The sequence below is a fragment of the Emydura macquarii genome, unplaced genomic scaffold (assembly GCF_026122565.2).
Source record: "Emydura macquarii macquarii isolate MOO-44397 ecotype Brisbane River unplaced genomic scaffold, CSIRO-AGI_Emac_v2 contig_2846, whole genome shotgun sequence".
In the NCBI taxonomy this organism is placed as follows: domain Eukaryota; kingdom Metazoa; phylum Chordata; order Testudines; family Chelidae; genus Emydura; species Emydura macquarii.
The window spans coordinates 1958418-1984048 of record NW_027132983.1 but is presented as its reverse complement, the minus strand read 5'-3'; the positions used below and the strand labels follow the sequence as shown (position 1 = coordinate 1984048).

The 25631-nt window shown below is 43.5% G+C and overlaps 1 protein-coding gene across 3 annotated transcripts in view; it reads right to left on the bottom strand.

Annotated features, from left to right (window-relative positions):
• STAB1 (stabilin 1) overlaps positions 1-25631 on the bottom strand; it is a 94375-nt gene that overhangs the window by 66102 nt on the left and 2642 nt on the right. For all 3 annotated transcript variants that reach the window (XM_067568074.1, XM_067568076.1, XM_067568075.1), the window contains exons 2-16: positions 24736-24872; positions 22303-22418; positions 20936-21021; positions 19332-19401; positions 18602-18697; positions 17999-18115; positions 13907-14103; positions 13564-13694; positions 10848-10975; positions 9563-9654; positions 7422-7544; positions 4952-5098; positions 3470-3532; positions 2230-2343; positions 1728-1781 (exon numbers count right to left, since the gene is read on the bottom strand). In XM_067568074.1, coding sequence (XP_067424175.1) covers positions 1728-1781; positions 2230-2343; positions 3470-3532; positions 4952-5098; positions 7422-7544; positions 9563-9654; positions 10848-10975; positions 13564-13694; positions 13907-14103; positions 17999-18115; positions 18602-18697; positions 19332-19401; positions 20936-21021; positions 22303-22418; positions 24736-24872 — 1671 coding nt within the window. The remainder of the gene's footprint in view (positions 1-1727; positions 1782-2229; positions 2344-3469; positions 3533-4951; positions 5099-7421; positions 7545-9562; positions 9655-10847; positions 10976-13563; positions 13695-13906; positions 14104-17998; positions 18116-18601; positions 18698-19331; positions 19402-20935; positions 21022-22302; positions 22419-24735; positions 24873-25631) is intronic.

Genomic DNA, 25631 nt, shown 5'->3' with positions numbered 1-25631 from the left:
GCATTTCCTATCTCCTAGATGATTAACTTTTTGTTTGTGATCTGTCTCATGTTGCATTTGAATGGAAATTGGAATTCAATTAAAAATGCATAAAACCAGCATGTTAAAATTGTTTTTATTAGTTAAATAAAACTCTCAAATGTGCTGGATACATAAGGAAAAAAGTTTGACAATATGTATTGTTCTTAAAATGAACTGATTTAAAAGTATTAAACAACGGAATTCAACTGATTGTTTATGGACATCATGTCCTGCATTTTTTTTTTTTTTTTAAAGAACCAGTAGATCTCATCCTTTCATACCTTGTTCTACTCATATATTGGAAGAGGAAAAGAAGCTTTTCTTGCTTTTTCAACTCCCAATCAGTTTCCTCAACTGACATTTAGAAAAATGTAAACACCAGCATTTGTGCTCCCTTATAAAGGCTGAAAATGATATAAATACTTAATACAGTATCATGTATTGTATTACTTACAGAGCCTGAGACAATGTCAAAAATTAAAGATGGTTACCCAGTGATTCTGAATATAATTTAAAAAACAGCTCTCTAACTCATTACAATTTGAAGACGACTTAATGCAGCTTTCTTTCTTTAAATTATTTTAATAGATTATAATAAATTTAGGCAGCAAGAATTTTAAATTTAATTTTAAAACAGGTTGATTTTTAAAAAAGAAGAATGTATTTAAACTTCTTTTTTTTTAAATCAAGTATATTGGGCCTGGATGACTGCATGGTTCAAACACTGATTGCCATTGTCTATGATTCATAATGGTCAAAAAGTTACCACAGACTGGCAGCCGTTCAGTGGCATATGTGCAATGAGTTTGGTGGATCTCAGTCCAGTTTTTAGTGAGCAGTTGTCCACACCACAAAAGCCATTACTAAAACTGGTATTAACTGGCTCCCTCATTTGCAATCTCAGCAAAGACACCTAATCTAAAAACTAAGTGGGCATGGATACTGAACTCCCTCCAGATATAGATCGAGGCATAATGGAGTGGAAATGCCACTACTTGTGTTGTATCAGTTATGTGGCAAAGGGCTCCAGGACTAGCAATCCAACACCTTTAACAAGTACCAAATTACATGTAAAAACATCTAGAACAGAGGGGCGGGGAGCCTGGAACTTTTTGGAAATATTAGCTGGCAAGGGAATACATTACATTACATGACAATCATCCCTATGAATCCATTGAATTCAGAGTATTTAACACCAGGGGTGAATTTGAACCATTTTATGGGATAAAACAAAGGGACAAATACGTGGCTTTTAACATTGACCTTATTTATAAATCTTAATGGCAATCTTTGGAAACTCCTAATTAACCTTTTGAAAATGAAGGAAAAACAACACCCATTTGTCTCTCATAGGTTTTGTTTTCATTTTAATGATAAAGTAATAAAGATAACAAGCCCCCCAAAGAGAAACCAAGGGCTTTACAATTAGGGACCTGATCCAGCCAAGCACTGAGATGCACGGTTAACTTTAAGCATGTGAGCAGACCCATTGAAGTCAGTGGGATGACTCCCATGCTTAAAGGCTTTGCTGCTTCAGGGACTATGTCCCATCTCTCTCTTCCTCTGTGAGAAGCCTAAGAAATGAAGAGGTAGCTAGAGGGACATCCTTCAAGTGTCTTGAACACTAGAAGAATTGTACACAAGGCAGTGTTTAATTTTATGCTAGCCCAAAGGACTCTAATACACTGGAAACAAAGATGCCTTACCGCTGCTACAGTGTAGATATGATGCTTCACAAGCTCCTGAAGCTTATTTATCCCCTAGGAAAGGAAATGGAGATAATGACGACAATAATTAGCTGTTTTCTCTTGACATTTAGGACAGAGAACAGGAAACTGAAATAAAAGTATTCTAGTAACCAGTGAATTTGAAATGTACATGGATTTTTACAGTAACTTTACTTGAAAGTTAATTTTTAAAATTCTGCATTTAACAGTAGAACCAAACTTGTGATACCTTTGCCGTTGCTGGTCACTTCAGCATGAAAAACAGAGTTTCCTTCTGGCGTATTACAGGACATACTTTGCTCAAGTATGGAAAGAGCAACTTCTAGCTGAGATAAGCTCATCATGGGCAGTTGAGTATTTGTATAAAATTCTGAGTTTGCCAGTACCATTTTGATCTACTAACTGGTCACTGGACACAAACCCGTCACATGAAACCTAATGCCACAAGATGAATTCACCCAAAACCCTGATGAGATCTCACCTCTGTAAAAAGATAAATAAGCCTCCCATCTCTTAACTTATCCACTGCATCATTGCTTGGTACAAACACAGTGAAGGGTCCTGGTCCATCCAGTATTGAAGGCAGGCCACAGTTCTGCAAATAATAAACAGCAGTGGGAATGAAACTTTTTAGTTTAAAACTAGGATGAATTAGTGAAACAAGAATTGTAAGAAAGGGAAGAAGATTCAGAAAGGCCCTGTAATCCACTAGGGAGTTTGCTATTGCTAATAAATGTTTACTGAAAGTGCTCAGATTCTGCAGTGATGGGCAGCATAAAGTCCTAACATAGACAGACAGGAACCTGTCTTAGGAAAACAGGTGAGACCAAGAAGATATTGGCAGAAAACAATGGCAACAATAGTTTGAACAGAGCTCCTGTATGCAACTGATATTTAACTAGTGCTTTCTCAATGCAGGCTTTACACAAACAAGAATACATATACATAGACTAACAGCTATATCTGTATACAACTAGAGGGAGAACAATAGAATCAAAGCAACATTCCATGATGTATTCAATACATTTTGCAAACGAACAGTAACTGAAGGAATGATTCCCTGAAAATAGGAATGCTGTGAAACATTTAAAAGTGTAACATTACGGGGGGGCTGGACGGCCAAGGGGACCAATAAAAGGATATGGAACGTTTCCCCTGTAGGCCAGCAGATCAAATCTGGCTCAGGGACAGGGGCCTCAGGAGATTACCATCTGAAGGCTGTGTGTCTATATGAAATGCAAGAGTGGTTTCAATGCAGTTACTAGTGGGCAGGTGTCCACAATCCAAGCAAGGCCTTCATTAGCAGAATCCCTATGGACTGAATGAACTACAGAGAATCTACTCTCTTTTCTCTCCTAGATATGGGCCCCTTTGGTTCAGGTGTGAAGTGCATTGGTGGGGCAGCGTGAGGGGAAGCTTGAATTGTAGCTGACTGAGCTGTACCTGTGCTATGGATAAAGAGAAGACTTTGTTCTCAGGATGTCAATCCAGCACCTTTCATCTGCACTAAGTTTGCTTATAAAATAAGCAAAATAAAACTGGTGACATTGCAAAAAATGTCAACTATAAAAAGTCAAGCTACTGAAGCTATTTTTTTTTAAATGCAGTTTTTCAATGCAAATGGCTGTCCTGTTTCCTGAGAGAATGCTACAGCAGAAACACAGCAATCACTCACACTACCCCATAGTGCACCTTTCTAGGACAGACTGAAACACACTCACCTCCAGGATTGTTTCAAATCGACTGAAGCTCTCCGCTGAAGCAAGGATCTCCCCAATGTTTTTCTGCAAGGAGAGAGAAAACGAAAGGGGAAAGAATGGAGGGATTCAAGTGAGGTCAGGGCAGGAACTCAAAATTCACAAGTTGTGCACTAGAGAAGTCATAGAATACTGTAGTTCCCACTGTATATAAAAAAAATCTGCCATAACTGGTTGGCCCAACAGCAACCTAGACTGATGTAGTTTTGATTTGAGATTCATTCCTACACATAACAGACCCAGTCTTCAGGGTACCATGCACTTGTAGCTCCCACTGATTTCAATGCATGACATAGCCTTTTGCAGACTAACCTTAGTGGGAGCTACATGTGCTCATCAGCTCTGCAATGACAGAACCATATGCTTTTTCCAGCTTATCCAAAATCAGCTCTGTTCTTGTATGTAGGCAATGAACAGAAGAATCCTGCTCTCCTGTATTTTGAGAACAAGTACCCTCTGTACCACCTGCATATGAGAACAGAGCAGATACAACCAGAGCAGGGGGGAAAATTACATGTATGCACACACCTGAAAACATGAAGAAAAACCAGTGCCTTTTGTTTTTGTGGGGTTTTCTATGCAGTCATTTTTGTTTTGTTGATACCAGTTATAGTGCTTCTTAAAAAAAACCCAAAAATTCAAAGAATGAAAGGATAGCGTGAAAGGAAAAAGATAATCATGATGTTGTTCTGTGTTTGTACAGCATTGAGCACAATGGGGTCCTGGTGCATGATTACGGCGCCTATACACTGCAATAATACAACTAATAAATAACGATTAGTGGCATTCCAGAAAGTCAAAGCCTATACAGAAAGAGTGTCCCTTTCAAGGGACTACTGCCCTGTGAAAGTTACTGGAATCGGCATGCTTGTCAGCAGAAAGTGTTGCACAACCAACAACCTGGGCTGACACAAGCATGTTTCCAGAGATAACGCTGCAGAAAATAACTCATGTCATCACTATTCTTCAAGGCACAGTCAGTGCCACAATGGGAAGGAAGTGTCCAAATGTGCCTGGAAAAAGGAAAACATCTGCAGAAAAAGCTCTTCATATCCTGCAGTCTTAGAGAAAGCAGTCTCTTTCCATGCTCTGCAGCACACAGAATGGCTCTGCTTTCAAACACCGCCACCTGGGTGCAGGTTGTCCTAGATTGACCAGTTGCAGTAAGGCAGTTCTTATCACAGTAGCGCCATGACACTAGCTAGCAGTGCTATCGTGGGCCTCCTGTGTGTTCTGCTCCTGAAGGCAATAACTCACACTGTGCTCTCTCAAGGCTCCTGGTTTCCATTTATGAGGTGTGGGGAAGAAAAAAACCCTCTCTTTTAGACATTATACATGAAACAAATGTCTCATTGATTTAAAAAGATTAACATTTGAACTCGATTTCTATAAATTGTTTATCATCATATCCTTTAAAGTCAGAAGAAAAAGGAATGTTCAATATACCTGTGGATTTCCAAGGTTGTGAAAGCTGGGTGTTTTCCTGAGTGTGTTAACAATATGTATAATTCCATTGGATGCTGGTATGTCCGACTGAATGATGGTATACAGTTCCCCTGGCAGGTCTTGATACCTAAAGGTCTTGTGGGAGAACTGGGATAACAACACAGGATTATTTCATTGTGAAAAATATATCAAAGGGATCTCTGAGCATACATCTGTAAAACTTCATTTGATTCAATTCTTGCATCGGTGGGACAACATGGCCATGAGCTCAACTGGGGTTACTGGGGAAAAGATCATAAAGATCATGCTAGGGACCGTCCAAGCTGCGATACTTGGACACAATCTTTACTCCAAGGTGAGAGGTGCTTGCATCTGTGGGTCTGGTTAAGCCCCATTACCAAGATGGGATCAAGCCATGAAGTTCAGAATTATAGTTGCTCAAGTTTAGAACTATAATTCCAGTCTGGGCCCAGCTCTAGATCATATAAGGCTGATTTCAGGATAAACATGCTGTAGCCTGGATCAGCCAAACATGAGGAGGGACTTTGTGCCTGCTTGCATGTTTCTGGGGATGGGAGCAGCAGAATTTGGGGGCATCTTTGGAGCATGAGACCTGGCTATCTCCTTTATTTGCCCCAGATTCCAGAGAAAGGTCACTGCAATATGGCCAAAGCAATGAGTCTCATTTTACTACTAAAATACTACTACTGCTGTATAATTCTTTCTATAAACAATGCCGACAAATATTGCACTGAGCATAAAGTGCAATTTAACGCTCCAAGGTCATTCAGAAACGTCATGTCCAACACCAGACAGGCACATCCACATCCTCCTGTGTGTTTAATTGTACTATACATTTCTTGAATAGCTCCTCCCAGCTCTGAACTCCAGTTCACACCACTAAGAGCTTTGGATACAACTAAAGGAGAGGAAGGGCAGACTTTCCAGATCAAAGATTCCTGAGTAAACAAAAAAATTATCCTTGAAAAGCACAACTCAGATTTCACAGCCCCAAACGCCACTTTGTCCTTCTGGGCACCCTGCATGCATCAAAGCCCAGCCCCCAAGGTCAAGGCTGGGAAATTCAGAGAGGAAATATACTGATGTCCCTTGGCCAGCTGAGAGAGTCCACTTGACAAAGATGCAGGATGAAGAGAGAACAATGGGTGGTGGGAAACATAAGACAAACACGGCCCTGGCCCGCCCACCTCCCCAAAATCCCATATACTAGTGGAAAGTCATTAAAATCTATTCTGTAGAATGAAAGAGAGGAAAATGGTAACTGAAAGGGAAAATGAGCAGAACTGGTCAGCTACTGGCATACAGAACAAGCATTCTGAAGGCAGACTTGCTGTTTGCACCAGTCTGGACACATGTATCCTGCACGTTGTTGATAATGGGGGGGGGGGAGGGTCTCTTTTACCAGACACACAGATGATAAAAAACCACACTGACTAGTTTAAAGATTAGGGGCCAGATTCTGGCTCTTCCTCTGGCCTCCTTACCTCAGCCCAGCATTGTACAGGGGCAATAAAAGGGAGAATGCACACCTGATGTAAGTTCTACTTGCAGACTCCTGCAAAGGGACATGCTGGGAGCCAGTAGGGTGAGAGAGCAGAGACATTTGGGGCTGCACAAGAACCCACTGGCAGCAGGCTGTGAGTGAGAACAGCCGCTGGGGTTGCTCTGACTGATACTGAGAGACCTTTCTCTCCCTGCCTTGCTAGGCCTTCAGTACTGTGCCTCTCAGGAAGCACACCACAGAATCTGGTGCTGGGGGTGTCGAGATCTGCTATAATCCAGAAGCAGGCAGGCTGTAGTTTCCCTATATTGTATACAAAGCTGGTGAAACCTCCTCTGATAGGCAACACTCTGTTCTAGACATCTCAATTCAAGGGCAATATAGACCGAGAAGCTTCAGAGAAAAGCAGCAAAAATTACTACAACGCTGGTGGGGTTGACTTACAAGGAAAGATTAAGAGAATTTAAATAAAAAATGTGGCTAAAAACAAATAAGGGAAAGTATCTTTTCCAGGTATAAGTGTCTAAAGGGGAAGAACCAAGGAGACAGAAAAATTGTTTGGGGGTGAATCTCAGAGTTATGGGCTGAAGCAGAGTATCCTAAGCAAGGATAATTTATGCTGAATATTGGTCTCCCAGGGGAAGGTCCATTGCTTGCGTTATTTAAAACTGGGTGCATAGCATATATAATATAAACTGCAAGTAGGGAACAATCAATCTCATATTGACAAGGAGATGTAACAGAAGACATACTAGGTCATCTACTCTAGCTGTGATTTGATAATTATATTACGGAACAAACTAAGTCTTACATCGGTCAAAACTCTGCAGAATAAGGAAGAAAGGGTTCTGGTACGAAAGTGTGCCAGAGATACAGCTTTAGGCCTTTGTCCCAGTACAATGTGAAAACAGTGATCTGGTACATAGTATGACATTGTGATTCCTTTACCTGATTATTAAATGTCAGCTGATGCCCAGACAACGTCCACAGTGTCTTCGTCTTGATCATATCTTCCATCAAATGCTGACCAGGAATTATGTGCATTTTGCATAAATGCTGGGCAACCGTGTCCTTTATGAAAATAAATTAGAACACAGGGAGAACTGATGTGCCCTCCAAAAAAAATAAAAGCTTTTACATAGTTTCAGGTAACAGTCTTTCCAGTCTAATTCACATAGGAAAATACTTAATATAAGCTTCACAGTTCCTGATCAGAAAGCTAAGACATTTCCTAATTTATATGAAAAGTAGTGCTCATCTACACAGGGAGTTATTCTAGAATAGCTATTCCTGATTAACTCCATGTGTAGATGCTTTTATTCCAGATCAGGGCCTTATTTTGAGTTATCTTAATCTAATTGCATCAACACACAGAGTTAATTGGGAATAATTAATCCACTTTAAGATTCACACCCTACCTTATCTGAATTAACTTTCACATATAGACAAGCCCTTAGAAGCTTTTTATAGTGGCATTGGAGTATTTTCACAGGTTCGTATACTTTAAAGTCAAAAGTTACCACCATGATGATCTAGTCTGACTTTCTGCATAACAAAGGCCATAGACACTTACCCAGTAATTGCTGCCACAAGCCAATAACTTCTGGTTGAAGCTATTTGCATGCACATGAGCAAGAACCAGAGTTTGATCCAAAAGCAAGTGATTTTAAGGGGACAATCTAGACAGAAACCTATTGGATTTGTACATGTTATAAGACTGCCCCTCCATCCAAATTCCACATCCCATGTTTCATAAGGCTTAAGTCCTCATGTAAATTCTCTCTGCTTACACTGGGCCATATGTTACCATTAATTTTGAGGCACAGCTCCTCATTGATTTCAAAGGAAATTTCTGCTCAACAATGGATGGTACAATGTGGCCCACACAGTTTTATCAAGGACTTGCTAAATACATTATACATTTTTTTAAGTTTCTCTGATTGCACACTTATTTTTGTTATGCTACGTGTGTAGGAATTCCATTTCTGACACAGTCTGGCAAGCCAGTTTCAGAGTATTTTTTAAAGGTACTTCCCTCCTCGTTTCTGAGTGTTCTTAGGTAACCAGTACTGAGATGCAACAAAAGCAGAAAGCTGGCGTAGTCTGTTTTAAATGCCTGCTCTGTGTACCTCCTGTATGATCATGTTTGGCAGAATTTTCCAATCTACAGGGGAAACGGTATACAAGCTTTTCCATTTGTTTTATGGTTGGTTTGGTTGCATTTGAGACATATGTTAAAAATGAATACAATTTAATAAAACATTTTAAAAGGTAGCGTCAGCGGGATTTGGATGGTCTACTACAGCACAGGACTGAGAATCAGGGACTCCTGAGCTCTCAACATGGCTCTGATTCCCATTGCTTTGAGCAAGTCACCACACCGTGGCTTCTCCATAAGTAAAATGAGCATCATACTAACAGATGGTCCTAAGTTGTAAAACCTGAATGTAGGTAACAAATATGCCAGAGTCTGGAGTTTTGGATGCAGAGTTTTGGTTCAACCTGTTGCCTTTACAAAAGACATGAACAACCACACTGGGATTCCGAATCCCTCACAAAGTTTGCGATCCAAGGTTCTGCTCAAGCCCATCTCTAGACAATACTTAATGTCACAGGGTCTGAGGATTCATTCATATTTTTAGAACAGGTTTACAGTGGGATTTTTGAAAGCACTCAGTCACTGAGGTCAATGAGATCAGAATTAGGCCACTGCTGAGTGCTTTCCCAGCCTTAAAGAGTAAAAGGCATACAAGTGCTGAGAACTATCACTGTGTCACAAGCAGAGGGTTAGGGTTTTAAATAGATTATAGGAAGCAAGAGCTAACATTCAAAGTTATGTTCAGCATTGAAAAATGTCTATTAATACAGACAGGAGAGAAGAAAGAGGGAGGTTGAGATTTTCAAACCAATGCTGGGGAGTTAGCACCTTCCATTAAAATTCATCTCAGCCCGAGTCTGAACTGTATCTCAGTAGAATTGTTTCTAAATATAATGCAGTCCAAAGTTTCTCTCTGACATGTCAGCTACTCTAACGGCTACAGAACTCAAAGCATGAAGAAGGGAGGTTACCAAAAGGTGGTGACACTTACGTTGAAGTCAGTTTTTTCAATATACAGTTGAAGGCTTGGCACAAAGACGGTGAAAGGCCCATATTTTGTCAGTGTCAATGAACACCCTGAAGCTGTTGAAAAAAACAAATCCCCCAAACAGTTACTAAGCATATAGAATAACTTAGGGGATCAGTTTTATTCTTCTTCTTGGGGGGGGGAGAGGTTAATTCAACCCTGTGTCTTCTGCCTAAAGTGAGTGACCAGAGTGTATGGATTAGAGGATTGGTAGTGGGCTATCACAACGCTAGCTTGGCAGTGAATGCTATTAGTTAAGGGTCTTATCCAAAGACTGTTTAAGTCCATTTCCTTCAATGGGCTTTAGATCAAAGCCTAAGCTTGCAGAACAGTTTCAACTGGAAGTCTCAGTTTTCACATGCTTATAACTTTCTGAAAGTTGAACTTTCTTGGTCTCTGCACAAAGATGAGTCACTTCTGGGTATAGTTAGACTTTCTTACGTGAATTCTTTAAGGGCCTGATCCAAACCCCAGTGGAGTTGATGAGAGTCTTTCCACTGACTTCAGTGGGCTCTGGATCAGGATCCAAGTGCCCAACTACACAAATTATTTCGGAAAGTTTGTACAAAAATTACTTTTTGCAAGGTTGGGGCCCAACTGTGCAACCTTCACTTGTGTGAACTATTCTCCCCCCCATGTGCAGAGCTCTGCCTTAGTTAAGGAGTGCCATAGTGCACAAGAAGTAGAAACCTTTCATCTCCACAGTGCCAGCTCAAATCCAGCCTGCTATCTGATGATTATTTGGTGGTCTATGTGAAATCAAGGAGGTGGATTTCTGTCGAGTCTTAGCGGACAGGTATCTGCAGCACAAAACCTCCATCATTTTTTGTATCACTTTTGGACATCTCATCAAAGAGCCCAAAGAATGACTGAGTCATGAACGATGGACTACCGCCAAAGTAGTCCCGGAAGAGTGAGGCAAGTTAACAAACTGATGTGGGGAAGCTTGAAGCTTACGCCACCAAGGCCTATGCTTCACCTGCTTTGTGGATAGAGGAGCTCAGTCACCAGGGCTGTCAATCAGCACTAATACCTCTCACACAGAAATCCTCTCTGTGGTGTGTTAATGTGTGCAAAGCTGGCAAGAGTCCCATCACGCAGGAAGAGTTCAGATGTAGTTTCCTTGATACTGCCATATCTTTTCATATAACATTAAACATCTCAGATTTCTTTTGAGTCTTAACCATTCACCAGCACCTCCTAGCCCCATCTTAGCTCCATTCCCCAAAGGAACTTAGAAGAGCATTACCAAACATTTTGTTTGCACTGTTTAATTTCCTGAACCATCTTCCTCGAGTATTCAGTTGAGAGATCTCACTCATGAGATTTTTGTAGCAACTTCTCCCATCTCCAATCTCCCCATCTTTGCAGGCACAGCTAAACAGTAAGATAAGAGTGAGACGAAATAGTCATTTCAAAAATAGGTCTTGGCATGCTTGATAAAGTCTGGATGTGACCCGTTCATATAGATACTTTGACTATACACTAATCTGTTAAAGCCTAAGCAAATAGCAAGGAACAACATAGGAGGTAGAGAGATTCATGGGACCCATCAGATCAAATCTATTCCCCTCCATATGAAATAGAATTAGCAATCCAAAGACACAATGTTGCAATATTTTTTATCGGACGATACTACCTGGGAACTGCACATTAAACAAGATCCTCATTATGCTGAGAATATGAAATATTCCTTTAAAAAAAAAAAAAAAAAGTATCTGACACCCATTAACAAGCCACTTCCAAATGGCAGACAGAAAAGATGGGCTCCACAGGAGCTTAATGAACCTAAGCTCTGGTGAACCAAGGAGAAAAGGGAGAGGGAATTCCAAAGCTGAGCATCCTGCGAGGACAGCGCCCTGCCTGCAGCCTGTAGCCCAAGTGCCGCCACTTATCACAACTATGCAACTAGGCAACTATCATTGCCTAGGGGAGAGGTGATTTCTTATCCTGTGCAGAACCCAAACTATTAGGAATTTACAAGTGAAAACCAACAGCTTAAACTCCACCCAGAAGCTCATAGGCAGCCAGTGCAAGTTAGCGAGCACTGATGGAAGGTGCTTCTGGTGAGGCCTTGACTACATTAGGGCATTTTGTTTTCCAACAACCGTGCAGCTGCACCGGCCGTCGCAACACTGTAGGTGTTAGTGCAGACAGGACTCGGGCCCTCTAACCACCACACACGAAAAGCAAGTTGATGCCCTGAGACACCCTGGCTAATGAGCAAATGGCTTCATTCTACACTAGCTTCAGATTCTAGACAGTCTCCAGACATTGTTCACATAGCGTGAGACAATAATCTCACCTTGACGTGACAGGTGCAGCAATGGGCAACGGCTGCAATGTCAGCAGCCAAGAGAGGAAGTCACCCATCTCACCAGGCGCACATGGCATAAAGCACTCTTGGCCTCACCTGCCACCTGAGGATCTGAATGGCCATAGCCAGTCAGGACCTTGGTTTTACAAGGGCCAATTTGCCCCTTGCACCGCACTGAATCAGATGAAAAAGCATCATCTAGTGAACCATGCACATCACTTCCTGATGGCCCTGAGATTCCCTTTGGGTTTCCCAGCACTATGCAAGGCCTGTCTATGGAGCTGTTTAGCATCTGAGCACTTGAGGCCATGCTTCACACCCAAGGTATTAGTGACAATCTTGGGAATGTAATTTTTATAATACTATGCCCCAGCCCTAACTTCTACTCATCTCAGTGGATTTCTAGCTCCACTGGTCCATACCGACTGCCCAGTGTTTTCCAAGAGCTGGCACACTGAAGCCCCAGGCAGGCTAATGAGTTTTGCACCAAAGGTTATCTGCATGTGAAAATCTCTGCCCCAGTTCACACAGCTCTGCAGCAATCAGACAGCAGCTACTTGGAATCACTGGCTAAAAACTGCACTTTTTCCTGTCTGGGTTTTATCCAACTATCAGCTCAGATATTGTTATTTCAGCATTGTAAAAAGCCACACGAAGGGCAAGGGGAGGAGATTTACAGCCTCACAAAGAGCCAAATAATGGCTGCTCCAAGGCAGATGCACTAGATGAGGAAGAGCAAGCAGGGAGCCCTTCCCCCACATAGCACACTCTCAGAAGTGAAGCCACAGTTTGTCTGAGGCAGGCTGGGGAGCACAAGGGGGAGGGACCTGTTAGCGCAGCCAGCAGTGTTAGTGACGCCTGAGGGACAGCCTCAGAAATGGAGCCATGGCGTCCCTCTCCTGTCCCCGTAAAAGGCCATGGCTACTCCTTTTGCACAGAGCAGCAAGGAGGGGCAGCAGGCTCCTTCCAGGGTCCAAGAGGCATCACGCCAGGAACATCCCCAGACACTGTGGCTCAGGCAGCATTCCCCTTTCCTAGCACAGCTCAGCCTCACATGAGATGTGACTAAGCCCCAAAGTGTTTGCTCAAATGGGCACTAGATGTTTTTCTCCTACAGGAATCATTTCAAGGCTAGTTTTAGTATGTCTCTTCAGTGCTGAACAGTCATACCCAGCACTGAACTGGCCTAAAACCCTCATTCAATCTCCTCACAGGCCTACACTGGAAAAGTGCTGAAGATACTTCCGTCAAACACACATCATTGGGCCCTGTCCAGGAGTCCTTCTGTAACATACGGCAAAGGGTGTGTTGGATCCCCCTTTACATGTCTGTGCCACTAGATAACAGCTTACTACTGCTACCAGCTAATCAGAATACTCCTTTAGGTCAAGTGGTCGAGGACTGATGGAGCACTGACCATCCCAGATTCACCCCTTATGGCCCATGTCAGGAATTGTCACAGATACTTATGTAAAACCCTTATTTGTTTTAATGGACTCTTATTTTTGTTCTTTTCAAAACCCAGACCACAGCCAGTACTCCCCAGCTATCTCCCTGGTTTTCCAACGTTATTAAGCTCATCCAAATAAAAGCCTTGTTTTAGCTACAGAATGATGCATCTTTAATGGCGCTTTTCAGGGTAACTCACCTAACAGTCCCATCTGGATTGATTTCGCATTTTGAAGTTGTGTCACAGTAGTACCGCCGACACTCACTGACAGACGAGCAGCCTACTGAAGGATTCAGGCCATTCATTCCAGGCTTACACGCACAAGATGACTAAGGAAAGAAAAATCAGATGATTAAAATCTTAGATCAACTTTTATTCAAGAGCAACCCACAAAGAGTTGGGTGAGCTATCCTTGCAAAAACCAAGTTAGGATAACAGCTTTGGCCAATGCGATTTAACCCAGCAAAACTCGCATGGGAGAATTATTTATCTGCTTTTTACTGCCACATACTAATTCATTAGATGCAATTCTTCACCTTACCTTTCCCGGACCTTTATAGTTACAGAGGGTGGAATTTTCTGGGCAGCCTCCATTATTGTTAACGCATGGATTGATGGGTTGGCATATCTTCCCATCTCCTTGATATCCATCTTTGCAAGTGCATTCATATTTTCCTGGTCTTAGAGCCTTACAGACAGCTAACGAGGAGCATGGTGATGAAGCACAAGGATCCTCAGCTATAGTAAATGCAAAGCGATGAGAGAGGGGAGCATAACCAAGTCTCAGATAACAAACCAGTACTTGAAGTAGAACAGTAGAAACCCACTGAGCCAAACACAATAGGGGATGTGGAATTTATTTAGTTCAAGTGGGAAACTTCTCCACTCATACAACCCAATTTCAGACCATGGAGATTTTTTGGCTGAGGGATTTGGATAAGCGAACCAAGCAGTTATTTCATATTAATAGCATAAAAGATAATAAGAGTAGGGCCACACTGATGATATTTGAAACCAGAGTTTTGGTCCATTAAGGTCAGCAAAAGTGGGGGTATTTGGATCCATACACCTCTAGATAGTAATTTACATTAAATAGTAGGGTCTTTTAGTCCTAGGAAAAGCAATTCACAAATTAAAACAAAGTTTAAATGTGTGTGTGTGTGAGAGAGAGAGAGAGAGAGAGAGATCGATTGATTGATCATTATGAACTCATGAAATGCAGCCACCCATGGGATGGAAAACAGAAGCCATTAAAGTTGCATAGTTTTACATGTTATCTAAAACTCGCACTTCCAGAAGCACAGCAACCTACCTCCATTTTGGCACATTAGCCTAGCACAGACAGAAAAAAAAGTCATGGCCCAGGTTACCAGGAGCTCCTAAACATTAGGTCATTGAGGACTTCTCCATATGAACACTTAGTCTGTGGCAAGCTGGGGTGTCAAGCTACCCTGCACTAGCCTGCCATGCATTAGCTGTCCACGTGGACCCTGCTGCAGCACATGGAAAGTTTCCTACTGCGCTTTGATCAATTTCAGTTTCAAAGAGGGGCAGATCAAAGTGCACTTCCGGTGAGGAGCAGCAGCAGAACCACACAGACACTTAGTAGCATCAGGCTAGTGGGGGGTAGATTGACACCCCAGCTTGCCACAACTATATTTTCATATAGACAAGCCCACACACTGATTAAAGGGCTTTATTTAGCATGGCTGCACCTTATGATTATTCACGCAGAACTGATTAACACTCAAGATAATTGATAGTGTGACCATTTTGAATCTTTGCACTCTCACAAACTTGTTTAATCTTCTGAGATCTAATATGGGTCTCCATCCACCATTTTCTTCTCCATTAAAAAGTACCAGGATTAAAAACCCCTTCCTATAAAGTGTTGTGGTACCTGTTCAATTGCACCAATGGATACTAGATGGTCTACTTCTTGTTGAAGAAGGTGCTCATGAGTTGGGTCCCTGACGGGGAAGAGGATTGAATTGTAGGTATGTGAGAATATCCCGAGCAGATGATCTCTAATACCCATTTGTCCGATATTATGGATGCCCAGATAGTTTGGTAAGGACACAGACAGTGGTGGAATACCATGATGGGTAATTTTTGCGCTGGAACTTGAGGGAGGTCATTCAGGCCCTCGACCAAATTTTCAAAATTGTTGCTTGGACAGTGGTGGCTGAGATGTTGATTGCTGTTGTTGCTGGCTATTCTGCCGCCTTCTCTGAGGTCTGTCTTTGATTTGTGTTGTATTGCCTCAGTTAGTATGGGTATTGGGGGGTATCTTCTTTGATAAGGCTGTCTGATACCTGTTCTCTCTCCTTGTTACAGGCATGTACAAGGGCCCACAACATCGCTTGAGAGTCCTTCATTGTATGGAGGACTTCATGCATTTTCTTGCCAAATAAATTGGCTCTCTCAAATGGGAGATCTTCGATGGTGACTTGTAGATCCCTGGGTAAGGCTGTTGGATGAAACCACGAAGCTCTCCGCATGACAATTGCCGTGGCCATGGTTCTGGCCGCTGTGTCTGCTGCGTCAAGAGTGGCATGCAGGGCTGTTCTGGATATAAGCTGACCCTCTGTAACGAGAGATTGAAATTGTTCTCTTCTCTCTTGTGGGATGACATTAATAAAGTCCATGAATTTTGAATGTGTGTCACGATAATAGTTGGAGAGTAGTGCAGCGTAGTTGGCCACAAGTAATTGTAGAGTGGCGGAGAAGTAGACTTTTCATCAGAAAAGATCGACCCTCTTCCAATTCTTGTCTTGGGTGTGGATTTCTGGTGGGTTTGCTTGCCCCTTTGTTGTGCTGCTTCCACGACAAGGGAGTTGGGACAGGGGTAGGTGAAAAGAAATTCAGCTTCCTTTAAGTGTACATAATATTTTTTATCGGCTCTTATGCACATGGGAGGCTGGAGTTTGCCACGTGGCATCTGCCGGATCCATTAATGCGTCGTCCATTGGTAGAGCTATTTTCAATAGTGTATGTAAGATCTTTATGAGCTTATGATGCTTTTCCACTCTTCCGGGGGTATCTCCAAACCTTGTGCCACTCTTCTGAATAGCTCTTGAAACTGCCTGAAATTGTCTACACTAGTAGGCGGAGGTGGCATTATGGTATCATCCGGTGAAGAGGACGAGTTATGAGGTGTTAGTGATGCTTGTGATTCCAGTGCCTTGCCGGCCTATTCAGTGGCTTGTCATGGAAGGTTTATGGCCGAGAGCGCTGATTGATGAGGGGACAGGTCTCTGTCCCTATAGGAAGTTGAGGATCTGCTATAATCCCTGGCATAGTGAGGCCATGCTTCCCAGTTGCGCCACTTGGTGGTGATGTGTCTGTGCTGTACAGCAGATAATCCTCCTGTTCCTGGTGCTTTGTCTCGGATGTGTATTTCCTCCCTGGCACCGTGCAAGGTGCCGTGGAGTCTGTCAGTGCTGACACGTGCGGCGGTGCTGATGGATTGGTCGGTGCCGCTGCGTGCAGGGTTCTCTGCCTCAGTGCCACAGCTGTGTCCGGGGCCAGTGCTGCCGTCCATGCCGTTGGGCAAGTCAGGGCCAAAGGGATGGTTGGTGCCATTTCCGCTGTTGACACTGTTTTTGGTGCTGTGACTGCCGGCGCCGGCAGAGGTTTTGTTGGTGCCAGAGTGGAGGAAGTCTTCGGTATTTTGACTCTCGACTCTGTGCCCTTACTATGACGCCCCTTCGGTGATGTTGAGAATGCGGGCACTGACGGGGTCTGGGCGACAGTTATTTTGGTTGGTGCTGGCCTCTTTTTTGGCAGGCTTCTTGGTGGCACTGAAGCCCTCTTTCTGCCCTGTCTGTCAGACGGTGACGGGGAAGACTCTCGTCCTGGGTCTGAGGCAGGTCTCAGGGAGTTTTCCATTAGTTTTCCTCTATCTTTTCTGGCCCTTGCCTTGAGGTTCTTGCAGTGGGGACACTTCTGCATAAGATGTACCTCACCGAGGCATCTTATACATTAGGCACGCCTGTTGGATGCCAGCATGGCGCCCTGCACGAGGTACATCTTTTAATACCTGGGGAACCAGGCATGGTAACTGGATAACTAAAACCTACTCTAAACGAGAGGGGAAAGGCGTTTAAGAAAGGAAAAACTGTATTATATATATATATATATTTTTTTAAGTAAATAAGGGAAGGAAGTAGTAACTGACTAACCAACTAAACTAACGTATCTTAATTACTAATTAAACTTTTCTGTCAGAACGAGTCAATTGAAGGAACTGTTGCAGCTCTGTCTCGGACTGCAGGTGGTTGAGAAGGAACTGAGGGACTCGGGTCACGCTCAAGACACCAATGGCACTGTAAGACAGGTTGCGCATGCGGGAACCGTGGATGAAAATCTCTGATCCGGATGTGAGGGTGCACCAGACACCTGAAGTGGAGCGCCCACAGGGACACCACTCGATGAAAAGCGGCCCCCGACACTCATTTCTGCCCAAGGCAAGGACTCAGGATTGCACCCCAAGCACGTGGGCAAACATGGCAGCACAGCCCCATTCTGCCTGAGGTGCAGCAGTGCTTGGTGGGTCATTGGCAGCCCCACGACTCAGGAGACTGCCCTGAATAGAGGATTAGGAAGATTTGGTAAAAGGGAGGTGTCTCACCTTGGCATATGCTCCCACTCTTTTTATAGTTTGGCATGCAGTCACATATTGCCATCCCGCTCCTCACCACACACTGCGCATTGTCCCCGCAGGCTACACCTCTGCAAACGGGTAGTTCTGAAATCGTAAAACAAAGGGAGCATTTCCTCAGGTGCAGTAGAGGTCTCTGGACAATAAAATTTACCATCTGAGAAGGTCAAGAAATAATTTCAATGATTCCTATTATTATTATTTGTGTTTCAGTTGCATGGAGAGGCCCCAGACTGAGCCCGGGGCCCTGTTGTGCTAGACACAGTGAACAGCACACATGAATAGTAAGCGACACTGCCCATACCGAGGAGTTTGCACTCCAAACAGATGACATGTAGAAGAAAGGAAGCATTATCCCAATTGCACAGATGGGGAACTGAGGCCAAGAGGGCTGAGTGACTTGTCCAAGGTCACAGCGGAAGTCTCCTGAGTCCTAGCCTAGTTCCTTAATCACAAGATCATCCTTCCTCTGCATTTCCAGATTATTTCTTCTCCTGTCCTACACCTAAAAATCTCCTCCCCTGGGGGCACATACATTTCTAAATTCTTGGGGAGGGAAATGCCAACCTTTACCTTGATCACACTTTGGGCCAGTGTAGCCTCCATGGCAGGTACAGCTTCCATCACCAGAGATCCCGTGGTTGCATACACCATGCTGACAGTCACACACTGCAAAAGAAACCCACACAAGCACAATACTGGGAGCTGCAGGGAACAGCATGTGCACTTGGGATACATCCACTAAACACGCTGAAAGTTTATAAATCCAATCCATGTTTTTAGTCTACAGTGGGGTGACCAGATAGCAAGTGAGAAAAATCAGGATGGGTAGGGTAATGGGGTCCTATATATGACAAAGCCCCTAATATTGGGACACCTGGTCACCTTACTCTACAGGCAACTGCACTTTAGTCTCTCACCACTGGAGGCCAAGGCCATAATAAAGTTTTGCAAGCCAGAGTCTCAAAAGATGGAGAGTGCAGGAACTCAGAGCACTGAATCCTGGAGGTGTCCTGTCTGGGGAGGGCAGGGGCAGGCAGAATGCTCCCATGGGTGGAACATGTTCAAATGCTACATCTGCACTGCATCCGCATCCTCCCCATCAGACAAATGCAAAACAACTTTGTTTCAGAGAAGGACAAGGATGAAAAAAGGCTACAGCTGCAATTATAATTTCCAGACAGTGGCACCTGCCGCTCCACTGATCAGCCCTCCTATACCATCCTCTTCCACAACAGTCATTTAGCTATATGTGGGGATATGTCTTTGCAGTTGATTCAGAATGTTCATCGCTGTAGTTTACCTGATTGACAGTCAGGGCCAAACAGATTCTCATCCAGACAATCTTGGCAGGCAAAGCCACCGTACCTCCCCTAAATGGGCCAAAAAATTGGTCAGTCACTTTCTTTACAATGTCACTTGTTCAAACTGTGAAGTGATAAACAATTGCTATTTCTTCTCTCCTCTTCCCCTCTTGATTTTCTGTTCATGCCTGAAGTGATACAACATAGACACCTGACCCTGCAAGTGCTTTACCATCAGCTCTTGTAGTAGAAAGGACAGTTGATGCAATTTTACCAATGAGCAAAGAGCAGATCATGGCAGTCATTGAAGAAACCATGTCCCTATCAAGCTATTTCTTATGAGTAGAAACAAAAGTACCAGTTCTCTCGTGCTCTCTCTCTGAGGGCTTGATCCAAAGCTCACTGATGTCAATGGAACTTTTTCCATTTACTTCATAGGGCTGAGTATCAGGCCCTAAATTATTGATATACCCAGTTTCCTTTCAGGCTCAGCTGTGCTGAACCACATACGTTAAACCCAGTTCTGATTTTTAGCTGGCCTCCTTTTCTGCTGATCTGGAGAATATGTCACAAATTGTGGCCTTTTTCGGTCTAGCTCATAGGATCTGAACAGTCAGTCAGTGGGATTCTACAGTCCTCACAGTGTCTGAGTAAATTCTTTTTTGACTGGTTTAGACTCTTCTTGTGCTCTCAGGCACCATTTGGTGTAGGAGATGTGTATGGGCACCGTGAGGCAGTGGCATGCCTCATCGGTGAGATCTGAAGCAAGGAAGGACCTGACAAGGCCAGGGAGCTGTGTGCTTAATTTGCCTCCTGTAAGGTGAGCTACCACATGCACATTTAAGCTCTTATAGGAGGCATGTCTTTCTGCTTGTTCCCACAAGACTTGTCTGAGGGGCAGTACGGACCTGAATGTGTAAGAGCCACCGTGACAGCAGAACAGGCCCTTGCACCCTCCACCTTCAGGAGGGTGTTTGTGAGAGGAACAGGGACATCAACCCCTCACAGCAGGCTGGATTGGGCCCACAGGATGGTTGGAGGAGGAATGTGGACAGCCCAGCTAGAGCTGGTGAGGATTCTGCCCATCTAGGCGGAGCATAAGGCCCAGATCCGCAAAGGTATTTAAGCATTTTGATGGGAGCTAGGCAGCTAAACACCTTTGAAGATCGTTGCTGGTGCACATTATCATCAAAGAGAAAAAATAAATGTGAAGAAATGAGAAGAAAGTCCTGCCCATTAAGGGCCAAACACACTGGGGCTTCTTTCAGCGCAAGGGAAGGTGTAGGACTCAGCTTAGCTCACTGAGGGGGTGGGGAATCCCTCCCCCTCCAACTGTCAACCCCAGTGCTTCCTAGTGATCCTTCCTAACTCACTGCCAGACCCAGCACTCGCTTCCACACAGACCGTGCCTTGTACAGTATGCTGAGGGGAATTCATTAGTCCTCCACCCTGGCCCAGCCCTGCTACCCAACAAATCCATACACTCAAGGAAAGCAACTGTACACTTTCGTCCAGACAGAGAGTTAAGGCCTTCCTTGCTGGCCCCAGGACTGAACCTTCATCATGCGGCATTATGTTCCTTCATGAGGAATCCCATGCTGACCTCACAGAGGCAGGTTCCATTCTGTGTGATACCATCCAAACAGGTCCCATGGCCACTGCAGGGCTTTTCAGATCCACCAGGGCATTCTGGCAAACAGGAGGCAGGCCACAGATTAGCAAAATCAACACTTCTCTGTCCCCATACGCATGTTTACTACAGTTTTTACAAGTGTTATTACTGTTATTGCAAACAAATGAACCCAGAAGCAATGAAATGTCTGCCTGCTTCTCTAATGAACATGTATAGGCCCAAGTCAAGACAAGGAAAGGGTCAGGGAGTTACTCCAAGTGTGTAAGTGGCTTCATTTGTATCAACAAAGGGGGGTTCCTAACACCGCTGGATCATGAATGGTTTTATTTTTCTATTGTGATATATGACAAACATTATACATTTTGTTAGAGACAAAGAACTATAAAAGATTCTAAGAAGCTGTAATTAACTTCAGCCAAGGGGAGCTGAGGACATTCAGCTCTTTGCAGGATCAGGCCTTTTATTTTCAGCTCCATTAGCTACCGGGAAAACCTGAAAAGGTCGTTAGCCAAATATTCAGGAGGCCAGTCATGTTGGGAGCTCAATTTGAGACAGCACAGGACCTGCAGCTCCCACTGACTCCAACTAGAGCTGTGAGTGGGCAGCAACTCTGAAAACCAGGTCCGAGATGTCTCCAGATGGGTCCTCCAAAATGGGGTTATGGGAGGGGCTGCTTTCCAAAATAATATGTTTGGCCTTTTGGGTCAGCTGTGCTCCAACAGAGTCCAGATGCTTATTCAAGCCACCCAAGGCTGAAAGCAGGCTAGAAATTTCATCACCTCAGGCCCTCAGTGGAAATGAGGGGTCTTTTCTATTCTCAACTGGGGTGGCAAGAGTGTGGGATTTGCCTCTTGTAATTTATTAATTCAGCTTCTTGGCCTCACCACAACTAGCAAGTGTTAAAACAACAACAGGAAATGAGCCAAACATTTTTAGATTCAAAGGGTTTGGTTTGAAATTGAACTGAGGAATCAGATTGGTTATTTTCACCTTTGGCCGGACACTTCTTGTGGTTACAGTGGCTTGGGGGAGGCGGGGAGTGGGGATTGAAGAGGTGGTAGGTATTAAAGTTCCCAGAAGGGAATCTCTCTCTTTTTCCTAGGAAACTTGCTTAAAGAAAAATTCTCTTATAAAAAAATCTCCCTCCCGCCCCCCCCCCCCCCTTCCAGAAGAATAACTTTTGCAAAAGAGAGGTGTCTGGGAAACATGAAAGAGAACCCTGGAAACAAATCACTCCCATGGAGATGACCTGCAGGACTGGTAATCCTAGGGCAGAGCTTTGAATTGCCTTGACCTGTCAATGGCTGGAAGGACCCATGAAGAACTGAACAACCTACCATAGCACTCAGTACCCCAGAATCCTGGGCAGCATTTTTTCTCCTCAATTTCCCTTTTACACATGTGATTGCACCCTGGTATGGAAAGGATGTCTTCGCCAAGCTTTACTGTGTATCTTAAATAGAAAAATCCAAGATCAGTGATAGTAACAAACAGTTTGGGACCCAACCTATTCCGTATGGATTGGACTTGATAACAGACTGATCAGGACAATGATGGGAGATTTCTGAGCTGCTTTTTGATCCGTACCGAGTAAACTGTTTGAAAACCACTCCACACGAATGAAGAGTGCCATATGCTATACTGGGGAATGAGACCACAAACGCAACAGAACCTCTAGCTAGCACAACAAGCAGCAGATGGCCTGAAGAGGTCAACAGAGGCGTAAGAGGTTATATTATACAGGGCTCAGATCTGTTCATTAGTTTCCAATCCAATATTGGATCAAGTTTTGAGTCCTACTTTTCATCTTCAAAGCTCTGAATGAGCTGTGTTGTCTCCAAGACTGGCCCTCCCTCCTTCACATTTGCGGTCCAAAGGAATACGAAATATTCATTAGCAAGGTCAAGGTTAGTGGGAGATGGAGACAGGCTTGGCTGGCTTTACACCAGCTCCCTTGCCCCACTTCTGCCAGAGGGGGCATTTTGTGGTCCGGTGGGGCAGGGGAAGAGGCTCCTGACGCATAACTAGAAAGCGATGCACTCTGCTGAACTCCAGCATGGTAGTGGAGAATGTTGAGTTTAAAGTCACTAATGAATTTTTAATCCTTTGGCTAATTTGAAAAGGAAGGAATGGCCTGTGATTAATGCACTTGACAGGACTCATCCCAGCTTTGACCTTGGACAAACCACTTTGTTCCTTCAGTTGTAAAATCAGACTGATATCCTTCCTCTCTCTCATAACCTCCATCTGCCAAATCTATTTAGAGAGTAAGCTCTTCGCAACAGGGACTGTCTCATACTGTGGGTGCGTACAGCTCCTAGCACAGTGGGGCACTGATTTCACTTACAGCTTCTAGGTGCTTCAGGAATATAAATCATCATTTATAAAGGAAACACTAAAAAAGTTAGTGCCCAGGTGTATTATATTACTCCCTTAAATTTATCTTTGGCAAGGACTTAACCTTCCTTAACCTTCGACTCAACTCTAGGAGCCTTGTTCCACACTTTTACTGCTTCCATTGTTTCAGTCTGATCACCAAATATGTCTGCAATGACTGCAAAATGGCTAGGGCTATTTTTAAAATGTTTCCAGCTAGTAGGAAGACACAGAAAACAGTAGACAATGGAGCTCCATGTTAACTGGTAAAGTTCATTATTGAATAGATCTGCAGATGATAATCTATAGTGTTATGTTTTTGTACAACCTTCGGGTAAATTCACTTTCCCTTCACCCTTTTCCCATTACAGTTCAGCCACAGAAATATGTTCAGCTTAACAGAATGAGCATAGAAAATACAGGAACAAGCACTATATCAAAAGTGAAATAAGAGAGTTAAAAAAAATCCAAAAGGTGACTGAATTTGGCTTGGTTGCTAGAACAGCACAAAAATCAGGCCACTTTTATTAAAGGTGCCTAAATATGGGGTTTAGTACTTAACTCTGGGCACTCAAGTTTGAAAATTTTGGCCACAATTTCCTTCACAGGGTTATGAAGTGCAAAGTAATGGTTCTCATCCAGGGGTATGCGTACCTCTGGGGGTATGCAGAGGTCTTCCATGGGGTTAATCAACTCATCTGCATATTTGCCTAATTTTAACAGGCTACATAAAAAACACTAGCAAAGTCAATACAAACTAAAATTTCATACAGACAATGACTTGTTACACTGAAATGTAAGTACAATATTTATATTCCAATTGATTTATTTCATTATTATATGGTAAAAATGATAAAGTAAGCCATTTTTCACTAATAGACATAAAAATACAAAAGTGTCACAGCACACTGATTTTGTAAGCAAGTAGTTTTTAAGTGAGGTGAAACCTGAAGTACGCAAGACAAATCAGACTCCTGAAAGGTCTGGAAAGATTGAGAGCCACTGGTGTAAGGAATTAATGTTCGTTCAGTTTTCTGAGATCTTTAGATGACGGCACTAGAAAAGTATCGTGTGTGTGTATATACACACACACACATGCGCGCGCGCGCCCACACACGCGCACACACACACGCGCGCGCCCATGAATACACATATATGAACTATGCACTTCAGGCTGCCTCTTCTTTATCTCAAAGCAGAATCATATCGCTGCCCTCCCAATGTTAAGAACCAGCCACTTCTCTCTTCCTTTATTCTTATTAAAGGTTCTCCGTGGCCTGCAGAAAGCATGCCTTGAAATGTTTATCTGTGAGTTTGTATGACAAATACAGAGCAGAGCTACAGAGCGGCATGTACACCTGATGTGGCAGGCTGAATAGGGAGCTGGGCCTTACCTGCAGCCTCTCTCTCCTAGCCCCTGCGTCATCTTTATCCACCCTTTGGGACACACCACTTTGGAGGCTGCAGCACAGGAGGTGCACGGTGTAGCCAAGGTGAACATCGTCTTGACATTGCATTGCATGGATTTTAACTTAATAAGAAAAAAAAAGCAAAGCATTAAATTGTTACCTTAGTCACCAATCTCATCTTCCCCCATTACCTGCCCACCCTGAGGACCCTGGTTTACACTGGGGATTTCATCACTCACTGGGGGCCAGCAACCAGTGTAGCTACTTTAGTGCAAACCACAAATATAAACAGGCAAAACCATGACTTTACACTGGCAGTAGCTTACTCCTGCTTGGAACTGGGATACAGGGCACCAGTGCCAATCACAGCTCTTCTGGTGGCTGATTCCAATACCTGACTCTAACCTTCTTTACTCTAACTAGAGTAACAAATGTGAGTGAGGAACGTTCCTTATTATGCAACAAAGATGAGATCAGACACTGACTTTGCTTCTCTTTGTAAATAATTGATTTCTTTTTTCCAGCAGCTTTCAGCCCATTCACTTCTGGGTCTGTATTTCTATCTGGATCCAGACCACCAACATTATAAGCCTTGGCACGAAATATGTTGCAAATCCATCTCTTATCCTTTTCCCATTCACCCTTCTGCAAGAAATCTACACATTTCTATGAAATACTAAACAACCATCCTTAACAGAAGCTGATGTTTTACAAACATACAGCATTGGTATGAGAGAACAAGCCATGGGCTAATAAACCTATATTGAAGAGGCGGCATTTGTTAGGGGGTGGGAAGAGGGATGCAATGCCTTTCACCTTTCTGCCACAGACACAATTCAGGCCAGTAGTGACTTCACGATCTCTGAAATTCTTGGAGTATC